Raw genomic sequence first — 26,031 nt, 5'->3', positions numbered from 1 at the left:
AAGTTGATACTTCTTTGGATGGAAAGTCCCTAAAGGGGTTGCCATCATTCCCTCCCTCTTTAAAAACGATTTGTCCTCAAATCGGGAAGAAAGAAAGAAGCACAACTTTGGTTTTTATGTTCCCCGGGATCAAAAATATATCTACAAAAGATTGCAAAAATGAGTATGATGAAGAAGATGTAAACAAAGATAAGAAGACAAAAGAAAAGTCTTGTATTTTTGAAAAAGATTTTCAGAAATTTAGGCTTGGAAAAATGGAAAATTCCATAGTCCTAAGTTATTGGATTTTTATCTTGAGTTACTTGTTTACACAAAGGTAACATTAACTCAAGGTTTGAATTGCCATATTTTGAAAAGGATTGCACAAAATATGGGATGGCAATTGATTTAAAAGAGAAATGAATAATGGAAGAGTGCACAATAAATGGAAAAGAAGTAAAGAATGAGAACCCTTCCCTTTTAGGTTCCATGGTGATGGTAAGAGTAGGAGTTGCTAGCATTATCAAGAGCTCCTTCTCTTTACTTTCCTCTGCTTTCTTCTTTTCTTCTTCTCTTTTCTTTTCCTCTTTCCTTGTCTCTCTTTCCTTACTCTCTTCTTCTTCTTTCTCTCTTTCTTGTCTCTCTTCTTCCTTTCGCTGTTTTTCTTCTCTCTCGCTTTTTTGTCTCTCTTCTTCTTCTATCTCTCTTTCTTGTCTCTCAACATCTCTTTTTAGCTTTAATTCTATTTGCTTAGCTTGCAGCTCCTTAAGGTTAATCTTAAATTCTAGTTCTCTAATAAGGAAACCATTATCATTTAAGCTTTCAAGAAATATTTTTCCTTCTTCAATGTAATCTCTCAAGAATTGGAGGTTTCTCTTAATAGTTAAAGGTACAAACTCTTTTCTCATGCAAGATTTTAATTCAGACCAATTATGAATGGGAGATTTTCTACCTATCCCAACATGATATTGTCTCTCATCCCACCACTCTCTTACTTGCATTTCAAATCTAGATGTGTAGAGACTAAGGACATAAGATTCACTATTGCTAGAATGAAAATAGGATTCAGGTTTACTTTTTCTAGCAATAAATGGATGCATGTCATTAATGTCCTTTTCCCAAGCTAGGTATGTTAATGCACCAATATCCGCACCAAAGTATGGAATATTTTCCCTAGCTTGTTTATACAATTCACCCTTAATCCGATCAAATTCATGAAAGGAACAAGTCCTTCTTCTAGCTTCATCAAGTTTTCTTTTAATATCTTTGAAACTAATGGATTGATCAAAACTAGAAGACCAAGAGGACCTATATGAACAAGAAGACGGATAGGAAGTATAACAAGACATCAAAAGCTTTTTTTGATTTTTGTGAAGGATTTCTAGAAAGATTCTAGAGGTAAAATGAACCAAATAGCTCCCAGGAAGGAGAGGTGAGTCACAAATCGACAAGCTTAAGAACCTTGTCCTTCCTAGCCAAAGTGTCTTTGGTTGTTTCTTACCTTAGTGTCTAGGTAGAAATCTTTCAAAACTTTTTAAATGCAAGAATGCTATGCACCTAGAAACCAAATGAAGGTTTATCTAAATGAAACGCGCTCCTATGTATCACGGAGACTTAAAACATAAAAGTCAAGCAAGCAAAGTAAAGGAAAACAATGCAAATGCAAATGGAAAATGCTATGCGGTCCTAAGTGAAAGTGCAAGTGACACTTTGAGCCCCTTAACACACTTTCACACTAAGAAGTGGAAACTAAGCTATTACAATGTTTGATGGTGCACTTGGAATTGCTTGAAAAGCATTTTTCCAAGCCACTTTAAGTTGAAAATGAACACAAAATGGAAAGAAATTACAAAGGTTCCGTGATACCAAGCCAAAATTACAAGTAAATTTTTTACAAAAGTAGCAAAGCCAAGTGTGGCTGCTGTTGCACAAAGTGCTGGTCCAAAATCATGAGCAAAAAGGTGGTATGGTTGCTGAAACTGCTGCTGAAATTGGTGCTGGAACAACAATAAAGAAGTGCACTTGGAGTCCAAGCTTGTGGCCCTTTTAACACCTCAACCACTTCCTAAGATGCTACCCCCTTGGAGCAAGGAATCTGAGGTAAAACTGCTGCACCAATTCGTCACAGCACCCAAAACAAACACCAAACAGTCAACAAAAACCAGCTGCTGCACCAGAAATGAATTTTCGCAGAACAGATTTTGGGCACAAATTAGAAGCCAAACAAGTTGAATTCAAGTGAATGGAAGCTTGTAATCACAGAAGGAACACAAAAGGAACCTAGGAGAGGCACTAGAACAGATTAAACAAGCAAGAAAATACTCAAAACAGTGATGAAATCGTGTGTTTCGAAACTGTTTGATAAAATTCAAAACTGTTTGACAAAATGCCACAAAGAACAGCAGATTTTGTGTTTCCGGTTTTTGACCTTTCAAATCTGGATTGCAGGGTTTAAATTGCTTTTTATGATTGCTATACACTTGGATAAGCATATAAATGTAATTGGAAACTTAAACCCAGCTTTTGGCAATCCAAAAATGAAAATTAGAATATGGCTAATGCCAAACAGCACAAAAAAGGCATTCTGCACCAGAAAAGTGATGTGAAAATGGTGCTTTGAGATGCAAAAATGAGTTGCAATGGTTTTAGGGCAGAACTAATGGTTCAAGCAACTTTATATGCCTAAATTGAAGGTGTTCAAACTGTCAAACAGCAAGGAAAAAGACCGCACCCGAAACTCACTGGTCCACTTACAAAAATTAAGCAAATTCAATAGTTGGAAACTGATTTTGCAGTGCTGGTGTAAAATTGACCAAATGAACAGTAACTACAAGTTTTAAAAGGTAAAATACACCTGCACCAATGTTTAAACTGCACTGAAACAGCCAAATGCTCCAAATCACAGGTTGAATTGCTAATTATGCAGCATTTTGAAGCAAAAACTGGACCAGAATCAAGAAAGCAATAGAACAAAGTTGGCTGGCACAATCAAAGGCATAAGGAAGTCGTAAATGACTAGATCTAGCTATTGAATATGAGCTAGCAGAATTAAAGGACCTAAGACACAAACAAAGACAGCAAGCACGGTGCAAACACTTGATTTAGACTATGACAGTTTTGAAATCCAGAATTTAATCAACTCAACCATGCATTTTGCAATTCTGTGATTAAAATGAGTTGTTAGACTTCCAACACTGCTGAACAACACCAAGGAAACTTGTTCAAAGCTTAAGAACCAATAAATCTGGTCTGAAACAGCTTATAGCTAATGCACCAGATTTGGAAATATTGTGCAGAATTTGGAAAAACAGATTATGAAGAACTCAACCACTCATTTTGGAACGCAGTGTGTATTACTAATTGTTAACACTTGAAACATATATGAACTCAACAAACAAACTTGTTTCAAGCTTTAGAATCCAGAAATCTGGACAGAAACAGATTATAGTAAATCAAACCAGAAAATGAGTTTTTCTACAGAATGTGGACTGGAAAACAGTGTACCATGCTTGTGAGCTCAAATGATCAAAGCTGACTTACTGTCATTGCTTTATAGATCAACATATAGCTAGCAAGTGCACTGGATTCAATGAAAAACGTAAAAAAATTCAAAACTGAGCAGATGCAATACGTGATGACAGATTAAAACTGCAGCACACTGCACATTACATTAACAAAACTGGAAAGTGGATTAATAAAGCTGAATTTGAACTCAAACAAACAAAGTGCACCGATTAAAATGATGATGAAACACTAAGGAACAACTGAATGAACACAAACAGCAAGCTCAAGTACGAATTAAGCCAAACAAAATTAAAAAAAATTGATAAAACAGTGACAGAGTTGACAGCACATGACAGAAACGAAAAATGAAGAAAAGAGCAACTTAGCTCGTTGAAGCACAGTGTGGACGTGCTGGCTCTTGATACCAAATGATGGAAGCAGCTTCACTCTTCAAGAATGAGCAGCTTCTCGGACCAGAGGTGGCAGCAGAATTGGAAAACGCAGATGCAGTTGGAGGCGCACGGAAGGTGTTTGATGAATTGTCTGGTGTTAGGCAGAGGTTCTAGCTCAGACGGCCTTCCAAGGGGGAAGGAAGCTAGAGGATAAGTGTGCTAAGAAGGCACAAGTCAGTGAACTTGAAAGTGAGAACTAGCTGGACAATTTAGCAACATTTCTTTATACAATTCAAGTTACCATTACAAAGGATTTGGCTTCTCTTTTATAGATAAAGAGAAATGTGCCTAGCAAGCTACTGGACATACTAGCAATGTACATGAAGCTCTATAAGAAGTGTGCAGGAGAAGCTATATAGCTGGCCACATGTTCCATACGGTAAACATTGAAAACATGCTTTAAAAGAAAGTGGAAACTCTGGTTTACTTGGTTGGCCATATGCTGTATATCAGCTTTGCTTTTCCAATCCAAAAAGCACTTCATTTCTTCCTTTCTTTACCTCCTTTGCTTCCCTTAGTTCACCAAGCTTCTTTGGTTGATTGGCTATGGTTTTCCACTCTTATTAGTGACCTACAAAACAAGGTAAATGTATTTAGTTAAAGAGAACATTCTAAGACTTAGAAAGAAAACATTAAGTCCTTCATTCAACTTCCCTTTCTTAGATCTTAGAGTAAAGTTGATACTTCTTTGGATGGGAAGTCCCTAAAGGGGTTGCCATCAGGACATGTCCATAAGCTATGCTTCCAAAAACTTAAAAATGTTTGACACTTGGCTTTCTTCCACTCCATGCTTCCTATGGTGTCATTCCATCCAGCTTCGAATGTGAGCACCTATTTTGTACATATATAGCACACTGCACAACCTCTGCACAAAAACTCCTTTGGCATATTTTTCCTTTTAAGCATGGTTTGAACCATATCAAGAATAGTCTTATTCTTCTTCTCTGCCACACCACTCTATTGTGGTGAATATGGAGCTGTAAGAAAATGCCTTATCCCCCACTCTTCACAGTACTCCTTAAATTTTGTTGATGAGAATTCACCTCCCTTGTTAGATCTTAATGCTTTAATTTTCTTGTTAGTTTCCTTTTCGACCATCAGTTTGAACATCTTAAAAGCCCCTAGTGCTTCAGACTTCTCCTGTAAAAAATACACCTAGGCTTTTCTAGAGAAATCACCTATAAATGAGATGAAATACCTTTTACCACTGAATGAGCTAGGAGTAATAGGTCCGCATCGGTGTGTACCAATTCGAGTTGCTCTTTTGCCCTGTACATGGCCGAGTTTGGAAACTTTGTTTTTGATTGTTTTCCGAGCACACATTCTTCACAAAATTTCTTCTTAAATTCTATATCGGATAATCCGAGTACTAATTCTCTCCTTGGGAGCTCGACCAAGCTTCCAAAGTTAAGGTGTCTAAATCGAAAATGCCATATCATAGCTTCATCTTTCATGTCCACCTTCAAACACCTCTCTTGCAAGATCTGTAACCTCAATTTATACATCCAATTTCTCTTCATTCTCACCCTGGCTACAAGACGACCAATCTTATCCTTCAAATATAGTACTTGGTCCTTTATTAAAATTGAGTTACCTTTTTCCAACAACTAACCCACACTTAAAATATTGTTCTTCGGCTTAGGAACATAGTAAATGTCCCTAATCTCGCCAAATCTTCCATCCTTCTACATATGCCGGATTGTTCCATGCCCTTGCACAACCCCCTTATAGTCATCTCCAAAAGACACAAATCTGACCTCCACCTTGGTGAGTTCATCAAAGAGTGTTTCATCTCCACACATGTGATTTATTGCTCCAGAGTCTATCTACCATACCGATTGATAGAAATCTCCTCGGCCTTTCATTTCAAGCACGTCCATCATCCGAGTTCTCCAACTTCGTTTCTGAGCACTTCATCAACATTGTCGAGTTCTTTGGCAACTCGGTGCTCAATAGAACCCCCATCTCTTCATCATCTTCCTCTATAAGAAGGTTTCTCTCACTTTTCTTATCAGCTCGACAAAATTTAGCAATGTGATCGAACTTAGCACAATTGTAGCACTTCCTCGATCTACACTCGTTTGCATAATGGTCATGCTTGCCACACTTAAAATACTCCACTCATGACCGATCTCCTCAACCTTTCTCTTGTCTTTGATCATGCCAATTCTACTGACTGGTTTGTTCTTCATTATCATTCTCAAAATTACCTTGGCCATGTCCACCTCGTCCTCGGCCTTCTCGTCCTCTGCCTTTAGGACCTCAACTTTGAGTAATCCGAGTTTCATTCGAATCAAACTGTGTATGTAGTGCTTGATCGAGAGGTTTAACCTGATTATCCCAACTTCTTCTCCTTTTATCCTGGGCTTCTAATGACCCAGCAAATTCATCCACTATGAGAATTAACAAGTCCTTCGATTCTTCGATGGCGCACGTGATACTTTCGAAATCTTTTTTTAGTGAACTCAAGATTTTTCCCACAACCCGGCTAGGTAACATTTGTTCTCCATTCCTACGGAGTTGGTTGCCCACCTTCTCCACCCAAATTATGTATTCGATTATATGCTCTTTGAGCCCCATCTTCAACTGTTTAAACTCTGCTCTGAGAGTTTGTATTTGGACTTGTCTAATGCGGTTGTCACCTTTATATGCAACTTCCAATGCGGCATTGCTATTTTTTCGAATCCCGACTCATCTACTGCATTGTAGAGAAAATACAATGTTAACCTATCTCTTGCACGTGTTTTCTTCAACACGGGCATCTGTGCCACCAAATGATGTTCATCGTCATTAGGTTCGTCATCATTAGGTTCAACGTACTCGTCTTCCACCATATCCCAAATGTCTTGGGATCTCAATAACGCCTTCATCTGTAGGCACCAATTATTATAATTGGTTTATCTCGTTAATTGTGACACACTCATACCATTGACAACCTTTGCTATCTCTTTCACAAAAAACTCAAGCATTCAGTATTTTTCTCATGGTGTTTGACTCTTTCCTCTCTCCTTTTTTTTTCTCTGTACTCAGAGTATAAAGCTTTGATACCATTTTGTTAAAAAATAAAACATCCGCTACGCACACGCCAATTATATTTCTCTGTAAACTGCAGTGTTATCTTTCATCTAAAGGTGGCTTTAAATAGTCGTAACAGAGGCCTTGGGCCTTTTACAAAATGATAATAACATATTTAAATAAAAACTTAAATATAATATATATATATCTAATTCACTACCTACTGCTTTTCGAATAAAAACAAACGAGTCAAATAATTGTGATTGACCACGTTAAGTAAAACACACAGTAAACAAAATATTAAAAAATTAAATCTAATGATTTAAAGTTTATTCAACATTTTACACTGACTCAAACATGAAAGAAAGTTAATGTTTATGTATAAATTTCACCTATTAGTCTATTTAATGTTATTATTTCAAAAAAAATTGTACTCGGTTTTTATTGTTATGATATAGTGTTCTAGAAATTGGAATTCTTTGTTTATAAAATCATGAACATTAAACTAACCGAACTAACGTTAACCTTCTTCATCATAGTCAAATATGTATAAATTAAAAAAATTATAAATTACTTTTTTAAAAAATTGTGTTCAAATGAAATAATATTTCGAAAAAATTATAAAAATAATAAACATAAATTTTAAAAACTTATTGTATGTAAAATAATTTCTAGTGATCTCACCCTTTTCTCTTTCTGATACCTCGTCAGTCACCAATGATAATGTGGGGAAGTTCCTCTGGGCTGAATCAGCATTATAAGTCAAGTAGAAAGTGGAAGATGGCTCCTTCCCGATGTGTACTACGGTCCTTTTGGTTAGATGAAAACAACATAATAATCAAGGAGTTTATGCAATTCAATATCCCAAGCATTTTCTATTTCTGAAAGAATATAATTGTGCATTAAGTCTTACTTTGCAAATGAAGGAGACATTGTAATGGAGAATGGCAAGGCTCCTACTTGTTTTTGTTTCTTCTTTTATCATATTCTTGGTGGTATTTTGACATTCTCTCTTTTGCCTTTCTTAAGATTAACCTTGATCGCCGAGTTTGGAGACACAGATGTTGTTCATTTAAATTATGCACCATATTGTGCCATTGTTCATGATTTTGGAAATTGTGGTTTGACGGGAGAAATTTCTTGGTTCTGTACAGGCTGGAATAAGTGGAGGTGGTAATTTGCCGTGGGAAGTCGATAAGTTTTTTGAGGTCTGATATTTCAATCATGTGAAACCTGTAACAATTTTTTTTGAATCTACTTGGCCATTTCACGTTGGTGCTTCTATTATGTCATGCAGGCAATTGGTGTGAAAGTACAAAATGGATATGGTTTAACAGAAACTTCACCAGTTGTAGCAGCTCGAAGACCTGGATGTAATGTAAGCAACTTAATGCATTGAAAATTGAAGAATGTTGACAACTTTCTATTTATTATTTGGTGAAATTCATGTGTGACTTACTCATTTCTTAATGGGACAAATTCTTTCAATATTAAAGTGACTTAAAGTAGCGTGCTTGAAAATTTTCTACCTGTACATTCCAATTAGGAAGCACACTTCAAATGCAAATTGTTAATATTTATCAGTTAGTATTTTTTTAAAATTCTGTAGTTTCTGTTTGGTCTTTTACATTTTTAATGAAATTTTTCGCTTAATATGTTAAGAGAACAGTGTCCATCCTGTGGTACATTTATCTGAGAATGTTACAGATACATTCTTCTGAAGGTTCTTGGATCTATTGGGCATCCAATTCGTGAAACGGAATTCAAAGTCGTAGATTCTGAAACTGATGAAGTTCTTCCACCTGGTTCAAAGGGAATTTTAAAAGTCAGGGGTCCACAAGTGATGAAAGGATACTTCAAGGTAATTTGTTATGTTAGAGTGCGAACATTTGTTTGCAAATATACTTTGTTGGGGTGTAGGGGAGGGCAGAGAGAAAATGCATTATATTAGTTTTGTTTCTTACTGCAAATATATGGGAGATACCTTTGCAGTTACATTTATAGTGATGTTTTTTGGATGAAATTATAATGATAGTTATCTGTCTCTGTATTAGAATCCTTTAGCTACAATTCAGGCATTAGACGGTGATGGATGGTTGAATACTGGTGATATAGGGTGGATTGTTCCCCATCATTCAATTGGGCGGAGTCGTCAGTCTAGTGGCATGATTATTGTGGAAGGCCGTGCTAAAGACACTATCGTACTTTCGACGGGTAAGTTGAAGTTTCAATAAAATGTGATCTATTTATCATTTAGAATGTCTATGTCTACTATGTCTATGTACGAACGATTCAATATTATTTTCATCCATTAGAGATGTCAAACAAAGGACAGCCAATAATAGGAACTTGAAGAAAAGTTTTTTATCATTTATACTCGTGTCAGAATCTCAAACATAACTTCATTTATTACGTTCTGTTTTTCACTGCTTCTTTCTCCTTCTCTGTATATGAATATACATGTCTTTCTCTTCTGATGACAACACATTCATTGTAATAATACATGTTACAAGTTTCTGTTTTCTCTTCTCCTTCATTACGACATCTGTTACAATGAGCCATCTTGACGCTTCTCTTCACGGGTATGGGTATAAGGGTTGTGCACCGATCATCATTGTTGGAGTATCTCTGTGATCCTATCAGAGCTCTTCCTTTGAATAGCTATGCTACGCCAACAAACTCTGATTTCTCCCCTTTCTTTTGACTTCTTACAGGTCTTTCTTCTTCTTTTTTCCATTCTTGCACCATGATTGATGAGCATAACCAGCCTTTGAGCTTTTTGAGTCTTCACCCGAGCGAGAGCCCAACCAACTCCTTGGTTTCCCCTATTCTTGATTCAACCAATTACCATGCATGGAGCAAATCCATGACCACTGCATTGAGTGCCAAGAATAAATCTCAGTTCATCGATGGGACTGCTGCAGAGCCACCTCGAGGAGATCCCTCTCATAACGCCTGGAAAAGATGCAACAACATGGTGGTTTCTTGGTTGGTCCACTTAGTTTCACCAGAAATCAGACACAACATTCTTTGGATGGAAGACGCCCTAGCAATCTGGAATGACCTCAAATCAAGATTCTTCTAGGGAGATTTGTTGCGCATCTCCGAGCTACAAAGAGAAGCTTCTTCTCTAAAGCAAGGAACATACACCGTCAGTGAGTTTTGCATTAAGTTGCGTATCATATGGGATGAGTTAGAGAACTTTCGACCTGATCGCATATGCACTTGTGACGTCCAATGCTCCTGCAAAATGACCTCAACGATCTCACAAAGGAAGCATGAAGACCGAGCATTGCAATTCCTTCGTGGCTTAAATGAGTGGTACAGTAATATCCAATCTCATGTCCTCTTACTGGATCCTATACTCCCCGTTTCCAAGATCTTTTGCTGTCATGCAGCAGGAAAGAAAATTGATGAATAACAATTTCATAAATAGCCTTGAACCCAAAAATGTCAATGCAACTATAAGTACTCTTATTTGTTCCTTTTGTGGCAAGACTGGCCACACTGACACTGTGTGTTTCAAGAAACATGGGTTTCCTGCAAAACTCCCTCCAAATAAGAAATATTGCTCTCACTGTGGCAAGACAGGCCATACGGTTGATGTATGCTATGGGAAACATGGATACCCACCCGGTCACAACTTCTACAATGGTAAAAGTCTCCTCTCAAGAAGCCAAGAACCCATCAATGACAGTCCGAGATATAATTTTGATCCTGAAGTGCGCCTCACTAAGCAACAATATTAGGCCCTCATGGCTCTCATGAACCCCACTGCTGACACTGCCTCCAACCCTTAAATCGGTTCCGTGATTTCCAATTCCCAAGACCCAGGTAAAACCATTTTAACTTTTGACTCTGCTGCTGCAACCAGTATCACAACATGGATCCTAGACTCTAGACTCTAGTGCCACTGACCATGTTGTTTCTTCCCTTAAACACTTCCATTCTTGTGATCAAATTAGACCTCTCACTATTAATCTCCCCAATGGCATCACCACCAAAGCCACGCATAAAGGAAACATAAAGTTTTGTGACACACTTTGCCTAAAAGATGTTCTTTATATCCCTGATTTTTCCTATAATCTCATCTATATCTAAAATGGTTTTGCATAATAATGTTTACGTAAAATTCCCTAATTCTCAATGTTTCATCTAGGATTCAACAACACACCACAAGATTGGTTCAGCTGACCTCCACGCTAGTCTATATGTCCTTCATGGCCCTACCCTCATTATTTTTTCTTTTGTTCACTTTGCTAGTTCACAACAGCCACTCATTGCTGCCAATAACAACATTTGGCACAACCACTTAGGCAACCTATCTGATAAGAGACTGGAGGTTCTTAAACAAAAATATTATTGCATCAAATACAATTGTAATGTCTGCCACATTGCCAAACAAAAGAAATTGCCTTTTACTTCACATAACTCTGTTGCTTTACATGCTTTTGATCTTATACATATAGATATTTGTTGACCTTGTTCCATTGCATCCATACATTCTCATAGATATTTTTTAACAAATGTCGATGACTATACTAGATACACATGGGTTCATTTAATGCATGCCAAATCTGAAACAAGAAATCACATTCTGCATTTGATATCTTATATCAAAAACCAATTTCAAACCACCATTAAAATCATCAGATCTGATAATGGTCCTGCACGACTACTTTAGTCCTCAAGGGATCATTCACTTAAACCTCTTGTAATGAAACCTCTCAACAAAATAGGATTGTTGAAAGAAAACAACAACACCTTTTAAATGTCACTAGGGTCTTGCTTTTTCATTCAAAACTTTCTACTCAATTCTGGACATATGCTCTCAATAACGACTCTCCATATGACAAACTTTACTACACAACTTTTGATATCACTGGACTTAGTTTTCGGATGCCGTTGCTACACCAACACCCTTCAATCTCATAGAAAGAAACTAGATCCGCGTGCTACTGCTAGTGTTTTCATTGGTCTTCATCCCACTGCTAAAGGAAATATAACTTACAATGTTGACACTCATGCCATTCACATCTCTAAAAATGTTGTTTTTTGTGAAAATGAATTTCCTGATATGGCATCTACTTCCTCACTGCATTATGCTTTACCTCCCTCTATCATCACATCATCATACAATTCTACATGATACTGATCAACCCACTCCCCCTGTCCCTAATCATTCTTCTTCTCTTAACAATGAAGAGCATCTAGACAATAATTTCATTTCCCCTAGGTGATCTACTCGCACTAGAACTATGCATGTGTTATGACCTCGGCAAGTGTACCGAATGGTATCAAGTAATAATTATGGTAAGACCAAGTATCATTTCCCAAGAGACTCACAGCCTAAACAGTTATGTGATTTCCTGATTAAATATGACTTGAGAACAAAATCTTTTGGTTTAAAATGCAGAAAATAAACATGAATGCAAGTGTTGATCAATGGACAATAAAAATGCACATGTGAATGGTTTGTAAAATATGGAATGGTTATGTTGTTGGGGGTTTCAACTTATCCTATCCACTCTCATGTATTTATGAATTCGTCTTCTTCATTAATGTTAATGACACTTTCTAATTTACTTTAGACCCGATGTCTCGGCGAAGAAAGCCTATCCTTAATTACTAGTTTACAATGTATTGTCTCCCTAACTATTAATTCTGCATTCTAAACGCGCAGAAGCTTAAAGGCAACCAATTCTCATATCCCTATATCTAGGCAATACTGCTTTTGGGAGACATTCCCAGATCTAGATTTTCCTGTATGTGTCCATATTGACAAAATCAATTATCATGTTATGAATGATTTAAACAAAGCAAACATAGAGTATAGAGGAAAAACCCTAACAATTAATGAACAAAGAATTTAAAATAAGAATCAATTCAATACATGAGAGTTTCAAAGGATTACATCGTTTCCCCAATAGCAATTGAAGTTTAGTTCACGATAGACATGGTGAAACTAGATGAATAATGGAAAAGAATGAGATAGAAAAACCCTAAATGTTGAAGATAGGAGCTTCCGCCTCCTAATCCGCCTCCAAGAGAGTGTTTCTACGCCTTCTGTTAAAAGATACCAAGTCTAGGACGTCCAAATCCTTAAATAGAGCACAAAAAAAGTCCAAGCCCACGAAAGCATTTGTGCTCAGCGGCCCTAGAAGGGCGCCTAGGCGTGAGTTGCGGTACTAACTAGCGCTCAGCGACACAAAAAGGGCGCTCAAGCGCCAAGGCGAGACTTCAGCGCTGAGGTCCTCCAAACGGGCACTCAAGCGCCACCTGCGATTCTTCTCTTTGATGATTTTCCAACTTTTCCTGAGTTTGAGCTCCTTGATATTTCAACTCTTCTTCCAAACCATCCTAAGTCCTTTAAAACTAGGAAAACCAAGCGTAAAACCAAAAATTCCACCTTCAACTCTCTTACTCTCATAACTAAAGCAAAAACATCATTTTAAGTTAGTTTCTAAGTCATAAAGGGTGTTTTTAGTATCAAAATTAAGTATCAAATAATGGTATTTTCAACCGTTATCACAACCCCAAACTTAAAACTTTGCTTGTCCTCAAGCAAACAGGATGTAACTCAGCTTTCAAACAATCAATACAATGGTTCACACATTCCAAAACTCTTTCTTTCAAGACAAGTAATTACTCAAATAATCTCATCACAAAGAATTCAGTCAAGATGTACACATGCCTTGATTCAAAAAACTCATCATGGTGCTCACAAAATCACATAATATCCAACTGATGCTATTCTCATAATGATCAATTAACTAAGCATAGATGTAATCATGTCTTCATGGAACTACTCCTCACCAGTCAAAGTGTTTCACTCAATCACATAGGTGTATATAGAGGTAACTCCTTCACTCTACTATTCCAATGTCACATAAAAACAAATTGCCTTTCATTTAACCACAATCAAACACACTCACAAACAAGTATCATCACAAGGACTTTCCATGGCTTGCAATGTGGCTGGGCATTGAGCTTTTCTTTCTTTCTTTTCTTTTCTTTTTCCTTTGCTTTCATTTGCTCAATACTTAGCTCAATGCTTATTCTTTTCATTTTCTTTTTCCCAACAACCCCATACTTGAACCTTTATCAATAGCATACAAAATATTCTCAACTTAACTTAAGGTAAATATTTTCAACAAAGGGTTTTATTTCGTGATTTAAGGCTCAAGGTTCAAAGGATAGAACACATTGTGCTCTTTTTTGTTGGACTAAAATCATGCATTGGCTAAAAAGGGATAACAACAGATGACCTTGTTCATATGACACACGCAAGCAAGCGATTCAATCATAGAAACCATTCATGCTTTCAACGGAATAACAATCATTCACAACACAAACTCTAGAGCTCAAAACCTCACATACAAGCTAATTCAAAGTTCTAGATAATTCAGATAAACATCCTGCTCAACATTATAATCATAATCATAACTTCCTTCATGCATCTGTTCACACATCTTATGAGCAACCACCTGCATATCAGCATCTTATGCACCATCTCAACATCAATCAATTATAAGAGCATCATCAAGCAAAACTCATCACAACACAACATCATTAAACCATTGCATTAGATATAAGTTTTAACCAAGTACATAACAACCTATTCTAAAAACAGAAGCAAATAACAAGAAAAATTTTAGAAAACTGGGTTACCTCCCAGTAAGCGCTTCTTTAACGTAACTAGCTTGACCCAATAAACTAATGAATCTTCTATGTTGGTATTCCTCTTGCTTTCATCACGCCAACTCATCAATAGCTTCCTGTCCACCTTTTTGACTCTTCTAGAATATGGAGCTTCAATCTCTATTACTCCATTCTCTTTAAACTCTTTCACAACCCACAACTTGTTTTTGAATTTCACCGGTGTGCCAAGTTTGAGTTGTTCATCCACCGAGTCATGATGAACCATCTTCCCTTTACCATCTTTTTCTTCCTCCTTAACCTGTGACAAGAAACAATTTTTACCTTTGTTGACCGACTTAGCATCTTCAGGCCTAGTCATTAGTGCATCTTCATATGCAGCTTTATGACTATTCTTCTTAACTTGAATCTACTCCTCCACATTGAAGACATTAAAGATCACCTCCTCTTCTCGGTCTTTAAGTGCTATCGTCCCATCATCCATATTGGGATCTTTTCATCAAACTCACTATAAATCACTTCTAACATGATCCAATAATAATTGGAATTGAATGGCCTTCCAAGAATAATTGGGATCTTTTCATCTTCCTTCATCTCCATCACCACAAAATCAACCAAGAATTCAAGTTTATCTATACAAACCACAACGTCTTCCACTACACCATAGGGTTTCTTGGTAGATCCATCCGCCATTTGCAAAGTAACCTTTGTAGACTTAACTTTAAGACCACCAATCCTTTCAAGCACAGATAAGGGAATCAAATTAATGTTTAACCCTAAATCAATTAGGGTTTTCCCTATCTCAACATTCCCTATGAGGCAAGGAATAGTAAAACTTCTTGGATCTTTAACTTTTGGAGGAAGTACCTTCTGCAAGATAACACTGCAATTGCCTTGTACATCAATAGTTTCCTCATCTAAATCTCTTCTTTTTTAGGACTTTCTTCATATGCTTCGCATAAGCAGGAATTTGCTATAGTGCTTCGGTCAAGGGCATAGTAATCTCCAATTGCTTGAAGATCTCCTTAAAACGCTCATATTGCTTCTCTTTATCAATTTTTTTACACTCCTTAGGGTAAGGAAGAATCTTTTCAATTTTCTCAAATTTTTTCTCTCCCCTCTTCTTTTCTTTCTCTTTTCTCTCAACCTCACCTATTCTCTCTTCTTTTTCTTCTTTCAACTCAACTCTTTCTTTTCTCTCCTCTACCCTCTCATCAGTTATGCTCACAATAGCTTTACATTCTTCCTTAGGGTTAACCTCAATATTAGCCCCAAATTGCTTCTCAACTTTATCCTCCAACTTCTTAGCCACTTGGCCTACCTGCATCTCCAAATTCCTTATAGTAGCTTCAGTGCTCTTGTGGTTGGAGATAGTTAGTTACCTGCATAAATTGTTGAAAAGTTTCTTCAAGCTTTGAAGTTTTGTCAGATAATGCAGATATCTGTTGCCATTGTGATTATTGCTACGGTGGTCTATTAAATTGTCCTGCTTGCCCCGATTGCACAAATTGACCTTGACCTATACTTGGGTGAGGTTTGCACCCTTGGTTGAAATTACCTTGGCGGAATTGATTGCCCATATAATTGACGTCTTCTTGGGTCTCCACTAGAAAAGCACATTGACCATTGATATGATCACCACCACATAGTTCATAGAGTTTCTGTTGAACCTGTGAAACATTCTGCATTTGAGAGAGTTTCTTTGTCAAATTCTCCAATTGCTGAGTGATAATTTTATTCTTTGGAAGAAAAGCGTCATGAGATTGTAACTATGGGACTCCCTTCTGCTGAGATGGAGCTCCTCTTTCACTATGCATCTCATTATCATTTGTAGCCATATTGTCAATTAATTCATAAGTTTCCTCTGGAGTCTTGCACTTGATATTACCTCCAGCTAAGGTATCTAGCATCAATTTGGTTTGTGAACCAAGACCTCCAAGGAAAATAATGACTACTGTGGCTTCATCAAATCCATGTGTGGGTGTCTTTCTCAACAAGCTTTTATATCTATCCCACGCTTAACCTAACGTCTCCTCCATGCCCTGCTTGAAAGAAGAAATTTCCTGTTTACCTTTATTGATTTTAGATTGTGGGAAGTATTTGTTCAAGAACTTTGCAACCACATTTTCCCATTCGGTAAAGCTATCTTCCGGGAAAGAATTCAACCATAAATTAGCATTGTCTCCCAATGAGAAAGGAAACAAACTAAGCTTTATAGCATCATCCGACACTCCATTGATCTTTACAGTGTTGCAAATCTCATTGAAAGTTGTCAGATGCTCATAGGGATTTTCATGAGACAATCCATTAAATTGGTTGCTCTTCACTAATTGTAACAACGCAGGCTTTACTTGCATGTTTGCAACATTGACCATCAGCCTTGAAATGCTATTAAAATGATGAGGGCCAACTACTGTTGTGTAATCTGCCACAGTGCGTATACCATTATTTTTATCATCCATCCCCAAATTACTCCAGGCTAAGCACGCTTAACCATGGAGTTCTTATGAGTTAGGCTACCGAAAAGCAAATGCATTTGGTGATATGAGTAGCCAAATCAATCCCTTTAAGCTATCCTTCAACTGTATAGTCCCATACCTACACAATCTCTAGATCCCTCTCATTCCGGTGTATGTTCGATTCATCCATGTGTCCCTTCCACTAGAAGCCTGCCAGGAGCCGCTCCTTGTCTGTGCCCCTTGCACATCATGCCTCTTACACCGGCGATCACTCCCCGCCCTCGTCAGTGCCCGGGTGTCACACAATCCGCCTCCAAGAGAGTGTTTTTGCGCCTCTTTTGTTAAAAGATATCAAGCCTAGGATGTCCAAATCCTTAAATAGAGCACAGAAAAAGTCCAAGCCCACGAGACTGGCGCTCAGCGCCCCAACTTAGGGCGCCCAGGCGTGACTACGAAAGCATCTGTGCTCAACGCCCCTGGAAGGGCGCCCAGGCGTGAGTTGCGGTACTAACTGGCGCTCAGCAACACAAAAAGGGCGCTCAAGCGCCAAGGCGAGACTTTAGCGCTGAGGTCCTCCAAAAGGGCGCTCAGGCGCCACCTGTGGTTCTTCTCTCTGATGATTTTCCAACCTTTCCTGAGTTCCAACTCCTTGATACTTCAACTCTTCTTCCAAACCATCCTAATTCTTGTTAAAACAAGGAAAACCAAGCGTAAAACCAAAAATTCCACCTTCAACTCTCTTATTCTCATAAGTAAAGCAAAAACATGATTTCAAGCTAGTTTCTAAGTCATAAAGGGTGTTTTTAGTATCAAAATTAAGTATCAAATAATGGTATTTTCAAGCGTTATCAACATGCATACCCAAAAGACTTTCAAATAACATCCTATATAGTACATTTACAAACAAATATCCTATTGAACATGTGCTTAGTTTTGATAAACTATCTCTTGCATATTGAAATTTTATCTCCTCTATAGACAACACCAATGTAAGGTGCCACCATCACCATATCTACGTTGATGATATCATTCTCATTGGAAATAATATATTTGCAATTGATCATATTACTAATATACTAAATGAGCAATTAAAAATAAAAAACATGGATAACTTGTCTTACTTTTTGAGTTTCGAGGTTGCTCGCAACTATGCAGGAATCCATGTATCACAACGTAAGTATGCACTGGATTTTCTCAATGAAACCGGGATGCTCGTCGTTGCCCCGTTAGTACACCCATGAATTTTTCTACAAAAGTGTCCTCCAAAGGCCAACTGCTTGCGGATCCCACTGCCTTTCGTCATCTGATTGGGCGCCTCATTTATCTCATGAACACACGTCCTAACATAACTTATGTCGTTTATAGTCTTAGCCAGTATGTTGCCTCACCAACTCAAGCTCATCACCAAGCCGCCTTTCGCATCCCACGCAATATCAAAAGCACTCCTGGTCAAGGTATATTTCTCAACGCAACTAGCCCCATTACACTAAAGGCTTACAACGACTCTAACTGGACTGGCTGTCCTGACTTAAGAAAATTCACCACTGGTTAAATTGTTTACCTCGACGATTCACCCATTTCCTAGAAGTTTAAGAAGCAATCAACTATCTCCCAAAGCTCATATGAAGTAAAGTACCATGCCTTTTCCCATACTGTATGCGAAATTCAATGGCTTAGTCATCTCATGAGCGACATTCCCCTTCCTTTCTCACAACTTGCCACCATCTTATTTGATAACCACTTTGCCATCAAGATTGCCACTAATCAAGTCTTCAATGAATACACCAAACATATCGAGATCGATTGTCACCATTGCTTCCTGTACATTCCACCCTTGAACTCGTAGATATCCTCATAAAGCCACTTCCTTCTTCTTCCTTCCATCACATTAATTCCAAGCTCGACACTGTAAACATCTATGTCAAGCTTGAGAGGGATTGTCAGAATCCTCAAACATAACTGCATTTATTACGTTATATTTTTTTATCGCTTCTTTCTCCTCCTCTGTATATAAATATACATGTCTTTCTCTTTTGATGACAACACATTCATTTTAACAATACACGTTACAAGTTTCTATTTCCTCTTCTCCTTTATTATGACATCTGTTACAATGAGCCATCTTAATACTTTTCTTCACGGGCATGGGTATAAGGGTTGTGCACCGATCATCAGTATTGGAGTATCTCTATTAACTCGTAAAGTTACTTTTTATCTTAAATCATCTAGCCCTCCCCAAAACTGTAAAGGTGAAAGCCTTCTTCACCTGTGTGCTTGGCCATCTTTATATATATATATATATATATATATATATATATATATATATATATATATATATACATACTACATTTGTTTATAAAATTGTTCAATTAGAATCTTAATAATTTGTTCGTAGAAAATCTAGAGCCTATCAAGAGAATTTTGTAAAGCATTTGTATTTTATTAATCTGAAAATTTTAATAAGTTTATCCGGAGAATTGAAAAGAGAAAGTTAATATGAAGAATAGAGAATAGTGCAGTGTGAGTTACCTGACTAAGTAACGAAGTTATTAATTAATTGTTGGGTTGCATCAATTGTGTAATGATAGAAATCAAGCAGGTAAGGTTAGTATGTAGCTTAGGTTATACTTTTAAAAGAAAAAAGTTCGTTTGGTCTCTTGTTCTTCAAGAATATTGAAACATCTTAATCATTAAGTTCAGATTCTCGCAATCTGAAATTTTATTTTTCTTTATGGTTTCAACTTTGAAGGCAGCTCTCTTCGTTTTTTTTTCACCTTCACGTTCCCTTAACTTTCTAAACAAAGTAGATGATAAGATAGCTAGAAAATCTTTTAAGCATTGGATGTAGCATATAAGTAAAAATAGAAAATAATTTATTTTATAGATGAATGTTGGTCCTCCACCACCACCAAATGTTTCCTGCACCACTTCACATTTAATTTGCCTTTCTTATCATTTAATTATTGTGCAGTAAAATAGATATTGACATCTGTTTCACATTTAACGGATGTCCGTGAACAAATTTTCACATCCGAATGTTACATCTTTTAACCTTTTTCTTTTGTTATTTTAGTTTATTGTTTTTATTTTAGATTTTATTTTAATAATGTTTTTTATTTGTATACATTTATGTTTTTGTATTTTTTATTTTATTTGTATATATTTAATAATAATTATTTCATTAAATAAAATAAAATTAATTTACATATAATTACATAACATATTATAAAAAACAAAAAATTTTAAATACTCTATCCATAAATTTAAAATACAATAAACTAAAAACTAAAAAAAAATAAAAAAACATAAACCTTGAACAGATGTGGTCACATCAGTTAAGAGAGGTGGTATATGCATTTAACATAATCAATTAAAAAATAATACAATTTAATTAAATTAATAATAATTATTTCATTAAATAAAATAAAATTAATTTATATATAATTACGTACAAAATTTAAAAAAATTTAAATAGTATCTATATATTAATTTAAAATACAATAAGTTAATAAACTAAAAACAAAAAAAAATAAAAAAAAATAAACGTACGGATGTGGCCACGTCTGTTAACGAATGTAGCATATCCCCGTTTAACATAATCAACTAAAAAATAATACAATTTAATTAAATTAATAATTATTATTTTATTAAATAAAATAAAATTAATTTATATATAATAAATAACAAATTTTAACAAAGTTAAATAATATCTATATATTAATTTAAAATACAATAAATTAATAAATTAAAAACTAAAACAAAAACCTTGAACGGATGTGGTCATATCCATTTAATGGATGTGGCATATCTGTCTAACATAATCAATTAAAAAATAATACAATTTAATTAAATTTATAATTATTATATCATTAAATAAAATAAAATTAATTTATATATAATTACATAACAATTTTAAAAAAATTTAAATAATATCTATGTATTGATTTAAAATACAATAAATTAATAAACTAAAAACTAAAATAAAAAAACATAAATCTTGAACGGATGTGGCCACATCCATTAACGAATGTCGAAATCCGTTGATGAATTTTTTCTTCAACGGATGTTAACATCCGTTGAAGAAAAGAAGTGGGGGTTAGGATTTTTTAAAATTTAAAGGTTTTGAAATTTTTTAAAAATGTGGTGGTGTAGGGAGTAATGTGGGGTGGTGTAGGGAGTAACCCTCTTTATATAGATTGATCTTATCTAACCAATAAAGAGCCTAAACTCCGCTACTAATTGGGTGTTTCACCCTACACCTTGAAGAGTTTTACCCTGCACCTCTAACTTCCAGAATTACCCTCACGATTAATGAGGTTGGTAAGAAGTTTATATATTTTCTTCTCGTGCAGTCCCTTTCATTTCTATGCTATCTCTTTGCATCCTTTTCATTATCTCTTTTTTAGTTGTCCTTGAGAAAGATTATTCATTGAGAAATGTGGTAAAGATGTTGCTGTGTTGGTGTTCGTCATTAGAGTCAGGGAGTGATTTTTTTAAGCTTCTCGCTTACATGAATCCATTATAAAACTTCCATATCTTAATCAATTTCGAAATCTAATAAAAACTTAATCGGATATCGAACTCCGATCGGATATCAAAATCCAATTTATCCTTTATCGGATATCAAAATCTGATTTAAACTTCATCAAATTTCGATATTAGATGAAACAGAAATCAAATTTTAACCTTCGATTAATAAGAAATTGAAGTCAAAAACCGCATATCGGATTTCCATCTCCGATATGTATGTAGCTTGATATTCTATACATTTCTTGGCTTGAGATCCCTCCATGTTATGTTTCCTCGACTTTACTTTTAATTTATTATTTTAGTCTTATCTTTTTTTGCAAAGTATTATTATAGTATTTATAAATATCATTAAAATAAATATTAAATAATTTTAATTTAAAATAAATTTAATTAATTAAAATATTTATATAATTATAAAATCCTATTTTTATTAAAATAATAATAAAATATCTTAAAATTATAAAAATTTAAAAACTATAAAACAAATAAAGCATTAAATAATTCAAAACAAAAAATTTAATAAAATTAATTAATTCATTAGTACATAAATATTAAATAATTACGAAAAAATATTTAATTAAAAAAATTAATTAATTCAAATGTTTATGTAATTATAAAATCTTAATATTTTATTAGAAAAATAACTAAATATCTTAAAATTGTAAAAGATTAAAAAACTATAAAACAAATAAAACATTAAATAATTTAAAATAAAAAATTTAATTAAAATATAATTAATTAATTAAAATAAATATTAATGTATGAAATACTAAAATTTTATTAATAGTATACCTAAAATTTAAATGAGAAAGTGGGATATGAAGGAGTAAGAGAAATGAGAGGAATGAGAAATGAGGGTCGAAGAAAGAGAAAGCTGTTAAGGATTTGCACAAATGGTCAAAGATTCTTTTCAATTATTTGAAAATTAATAACATTTTAATTAGGGATGTAACAGAGATTTTGAAAATACTTGGAGGTACAGATGAAACACTCTTGCGAAATTATCCATTTACCCGACCCGAGAACCCATTAGTTTACATGAGAAAGGTGAATAAATGGTGTGAATTAATTATCTTTGCATATGCAGTCACACACACGCGTGCATACACACATGCACACCACACACATGTATGCACGTACAAGGGCACACGCACCCATATAAAAACAAGTTGAATTTTGTTTTATACATGTAAAATTCACTATCAAATAATGTTTTTAGGCTAGAAGACAAGAAGTTCTTTAATTTGTTAACAAAATCATGGAATCTTAAAATATATCTTTTAAGCCTCAATTTCAACTTCTTCCTATGCACAAATCCCTTATGATTACCAGACTTTTATTTTTTTTCCTTTTCAAGTATTAACCACTTGTTCTGATAAGAGAAGGTGAAAATGTTGAACCGGGGGAACTTGAAGAAGCTGCAATGAGGAGTAGCTTAATTCAACAAATTGTTGTTGTTGGCCAGGTAAACTCTTAGTTTCTTTCAATTTCTTATGGATCAAGCACTACGTATAGAATGTATTTCAGACAGTGTAAAATGTAGTGATTTAACTTCTTGTTAATGACTGTAAGGATAAGCGACGTCTAGGAGCTGTAATAGTTCCTAACAAAGAAGAAGTCTTGAAGGTAGCAAGGAAGTTGTCAATTGTAAATTCCGAGAATTCATATGTCAGTGAGGAAAAAGTGAGGAGCCTAATTTATAAAGAATTACAAACCTGGTAAGACTTGGTTTCACTTCTCCTTCTTTTGAATGTGTGATAAAGTTTCTAATTATTATGTTATGGAAAGACGGTGTTAACTATATCTTTAAAAATAGTTTTGAGAATATTTAAGGAGAGTTGCTTTGAAATAAATTGGTTTCACACTACCGGTGATATCCTTGATGCACACAGAAAGAGAAAATTGAGTTCATTCCTATAGCTAGTTCATTAAGTGGGATATCACATGCTATCTTTCTTGATACCGAAATAGAATAGAGATAAAAGAAAGAGTTCAAATGTGTTCCCGAATTGGTGTTCATTGATTTCATTTTATTTTCTATACTCTAATCTTGATAATTTGCATTTTTCCCATTCGTTGTTTCCTATTCATCATGCAGGATGTCTCAATCTCCATTTCAAATTGGACCAATCCTTCTTGTAAATGAACCCTTCACGGTTAGATTTTGAATCGAATTCAAAGTTATAGTATCTTGTATGTTTTTTGTTATTCATATAAGAAAACTGATACATTTGGTAAATCCTTTTCTACAATGGCAGATTGAGAATGGTTTAATGACACCCACCATGAAAATTAGAAGAGATAGAGTTGTGACTCAATACAAAGATCAAATAGACAAACTATACAAGTGACCTACTGAGTGTCAATGAAATCATATATACAGAGACAAGAGAGCTCTAACAGTTGTAAGGCAAGATGCAAAATCCTAATCCTTGGATGACAAACTCTATATATGGTTTTTGGCTCCTTGGAAAATGGAACATACAATTGTCAACAATACATTCAAGCTATGTGTTAAGAAGTTTTTCGCTCGAACTAGGATGATTGTCTATTAAATTATAGTTAAATTGCTCAAAATGTTTGCCTTAGATATTGAATATGATAAAATGCATATTTCTTTTGAATAAAGAATCAGTATTTGTCAGTCACACTAATTTAAACATGGCTTTGTTAAGTTTTAAATCTATCGTAATTTTGAATATTTTTAATTAAGTTTTTATTAATATTTTTATGAATACTCAAAAATTTTATAATTTTTAATGGAACATGTGATGTTTAATTTATTCAATAACTAGGTTAATAAATCACTACAAAAATCTACATTTTTATCGGAGGTTATTTTTTCTGTTTTTGGCGGTTTTAACCCTCGGAAAGTAGGATACCCACATTTAGAAAAACCGTTAGGATGTATCGCTAAGTAAATACCAGAGGTTTTGAGAAAATCGTCGGTATTAGCGGAGATTTTTTGAAAATCGTCGGTATTAGCGGGGGTTTTGTGAAAACCGTCGATACTAGTGGGGGTTTTGTCAAAACCGCTGGTACTAACAGGGGTTTTGCGAAAATCGCCGGTACTGGCGGAGGTTTTGTGCAAACCGCTGGTATTAGTAGGGATTTTGTTAATACCGCCGGAACTAACCGGGGTTTGCTAAAACCGCCCAAAATGTATATAGATTTTTTTTAGTTTTTTATTGTAATAAAATGAGATTATGATAAAATTAGTTTTATTAACCAAACAAACAATGAAATAATATAAATTAAAACTGAATATTATATATAAATTAAACTACATTCTTGAACATATTAATATGTTTATACAACTAATTATTCATATATTAGAAAGAAAAATCTTCAATACTAAATTAAAATACTGAAAATATGATTGAGATGTTCATTACATTACTAAAAAAGAAAAACTGTCTAATTTTATTTTTCGTTACTTTCATTATTTGACTTGATCAAATATCTACAATATAATTTAATAGTTAATAAAAAAAATTATACAAATGAATTTAACAATTATTACCCGTTATGAATGAAACATATCAAACAATGGACATGATGATTTTGCAACAAAAGCACGACAATCATATAAACATATAAACAACAAGAAAATTTGAGCATGATATTGGCCATTGAAATGACTTTTAAAGAAAAGTAACGAGCCAAGATAAAAGAAGGTTTTATACAACCTCTTACCAAAAATGTTAAATATTATGTAAGCACAAAAAAGTGTTAGCATGCTGGTTGTACAATTATTACCTTTTATTTAATCATCAAATTCCTAATCGAAAATGGGAATCTTTTTTTTCACAACTCATAACTCATGCACCCATATATCTCCAAATCATAAGTATTTTTTTTCTTAAAATAAATTTGTGAACAGGGTAAACTACGCTATTCTTATCATAACCTCTTACTTTTTTTTGTCATGAAAGTTGTTAAGATTTATTGTACCTGACGCCCAATATCTTTAGCTACTGGACTTGTTCCATCTATGTGGAGCAGGAGTGAAGGTTTCAACTGTGAAAAACACAATTCTAAGTAGCTACCAGTGAACAGAATACAAAAGTAAATTGAGCACCAACTAATCCAACGTATCTTGCATGTAAAAGCCAAAAAAATATCGATTTCAATCCAGACTACTCTATTATATTCCAAACATAGGTTGATTTTTTCTGTCAAAATAATTTTCTGTCAAAATAATATATATATATATATATATATATATATATATATATATATATATATATATATATATATATATATTCTTTTACCTTCTTTCTCTCTTAATCTTCTATTTTGAGTTTCCAGTTGCTGCAATGAGCTTATCCTGTTGCTGGACAGAGATGAGAGAAGGAAAGTAACAACAAACGCAAGATAAAAAGATAAATATATAGGTATATACAATATTCAAATTTTCTTACAATTTTTGT

General features: G+C 34.6%; 1 protein-coding gene across 2 annotated transcripts in view; it reads left to right on the top strand.

Annotated features, from left to right (window-relative positions):
• LOC124832859 (putative acyl-activating enzyme 16, chloroplastic) overlaps positions 1-24,095 on the top strand; it is a 34,433-nt gene extending 10,338 nt beyond the window's left edge. Inside the window, exons 11-18 of one of the 2 annotated variants that reach the window (XM_047307180.2) lie at positions 8,105-8,158; positions 8,248-8,328; positions 8,674-8,811; positions 9,005-9,164; positions 22,984-23,063; positions 23,171-23,316; positions 23,697-23,754; positions 23,857-24,095. In XM_047307180.2, the coding sequence (XP_047163136.2) occupies positions 8,105-8,158; positions 8,248-8,328; positions 8,674-8,811; positions 9,005-9,164; positions 22,984-23,063; positions 23,171-23,316; positions 23,697-23,754; positions 23,857-23,949 (810 nt within the window). In that variant the 3' untranslated portion in view covers positions 23,950-24,095. Of the gene's footprint in view, positions 1-8,104; positions 8,159-8,247; positions 8,329-8,673; positions 8,812-9,004; positions 9,165-9,664; positions 18,181-22,983; positions 23,064-23,170; positions 23,317-23,696; positions 23,755-23,856 lie in introns of those variants that run through there. The other variant, XM_047307181.2, reaches the window with a different exon arrangement.
• The last annotated feature ends 1,936 nt before the right edge of the window (positions 24,096-26,031 follow it).

Source organism: Vigna umbellata, chromosome 1 (assembly GCF_029865625.1).
Source record: "Vigna umbellata cultivar VRB3 chromosome 1, Vumbellata_1.0, whole genome shotgun sequence".
In the NCBI taxonomy this organism is placed as follows: domain Eukaryota; kingdom Viridiplantae; phylum Streptophyta; class Magnoliopsida; order Fabales; family Fabaceae; genus Vigna; species Vigna umbellata.
The sequence above is the reverse complement of the archived record's forward strand: the minus strand, read 5'-3'. Positions and strand labels throughout refer to the sequence as shown.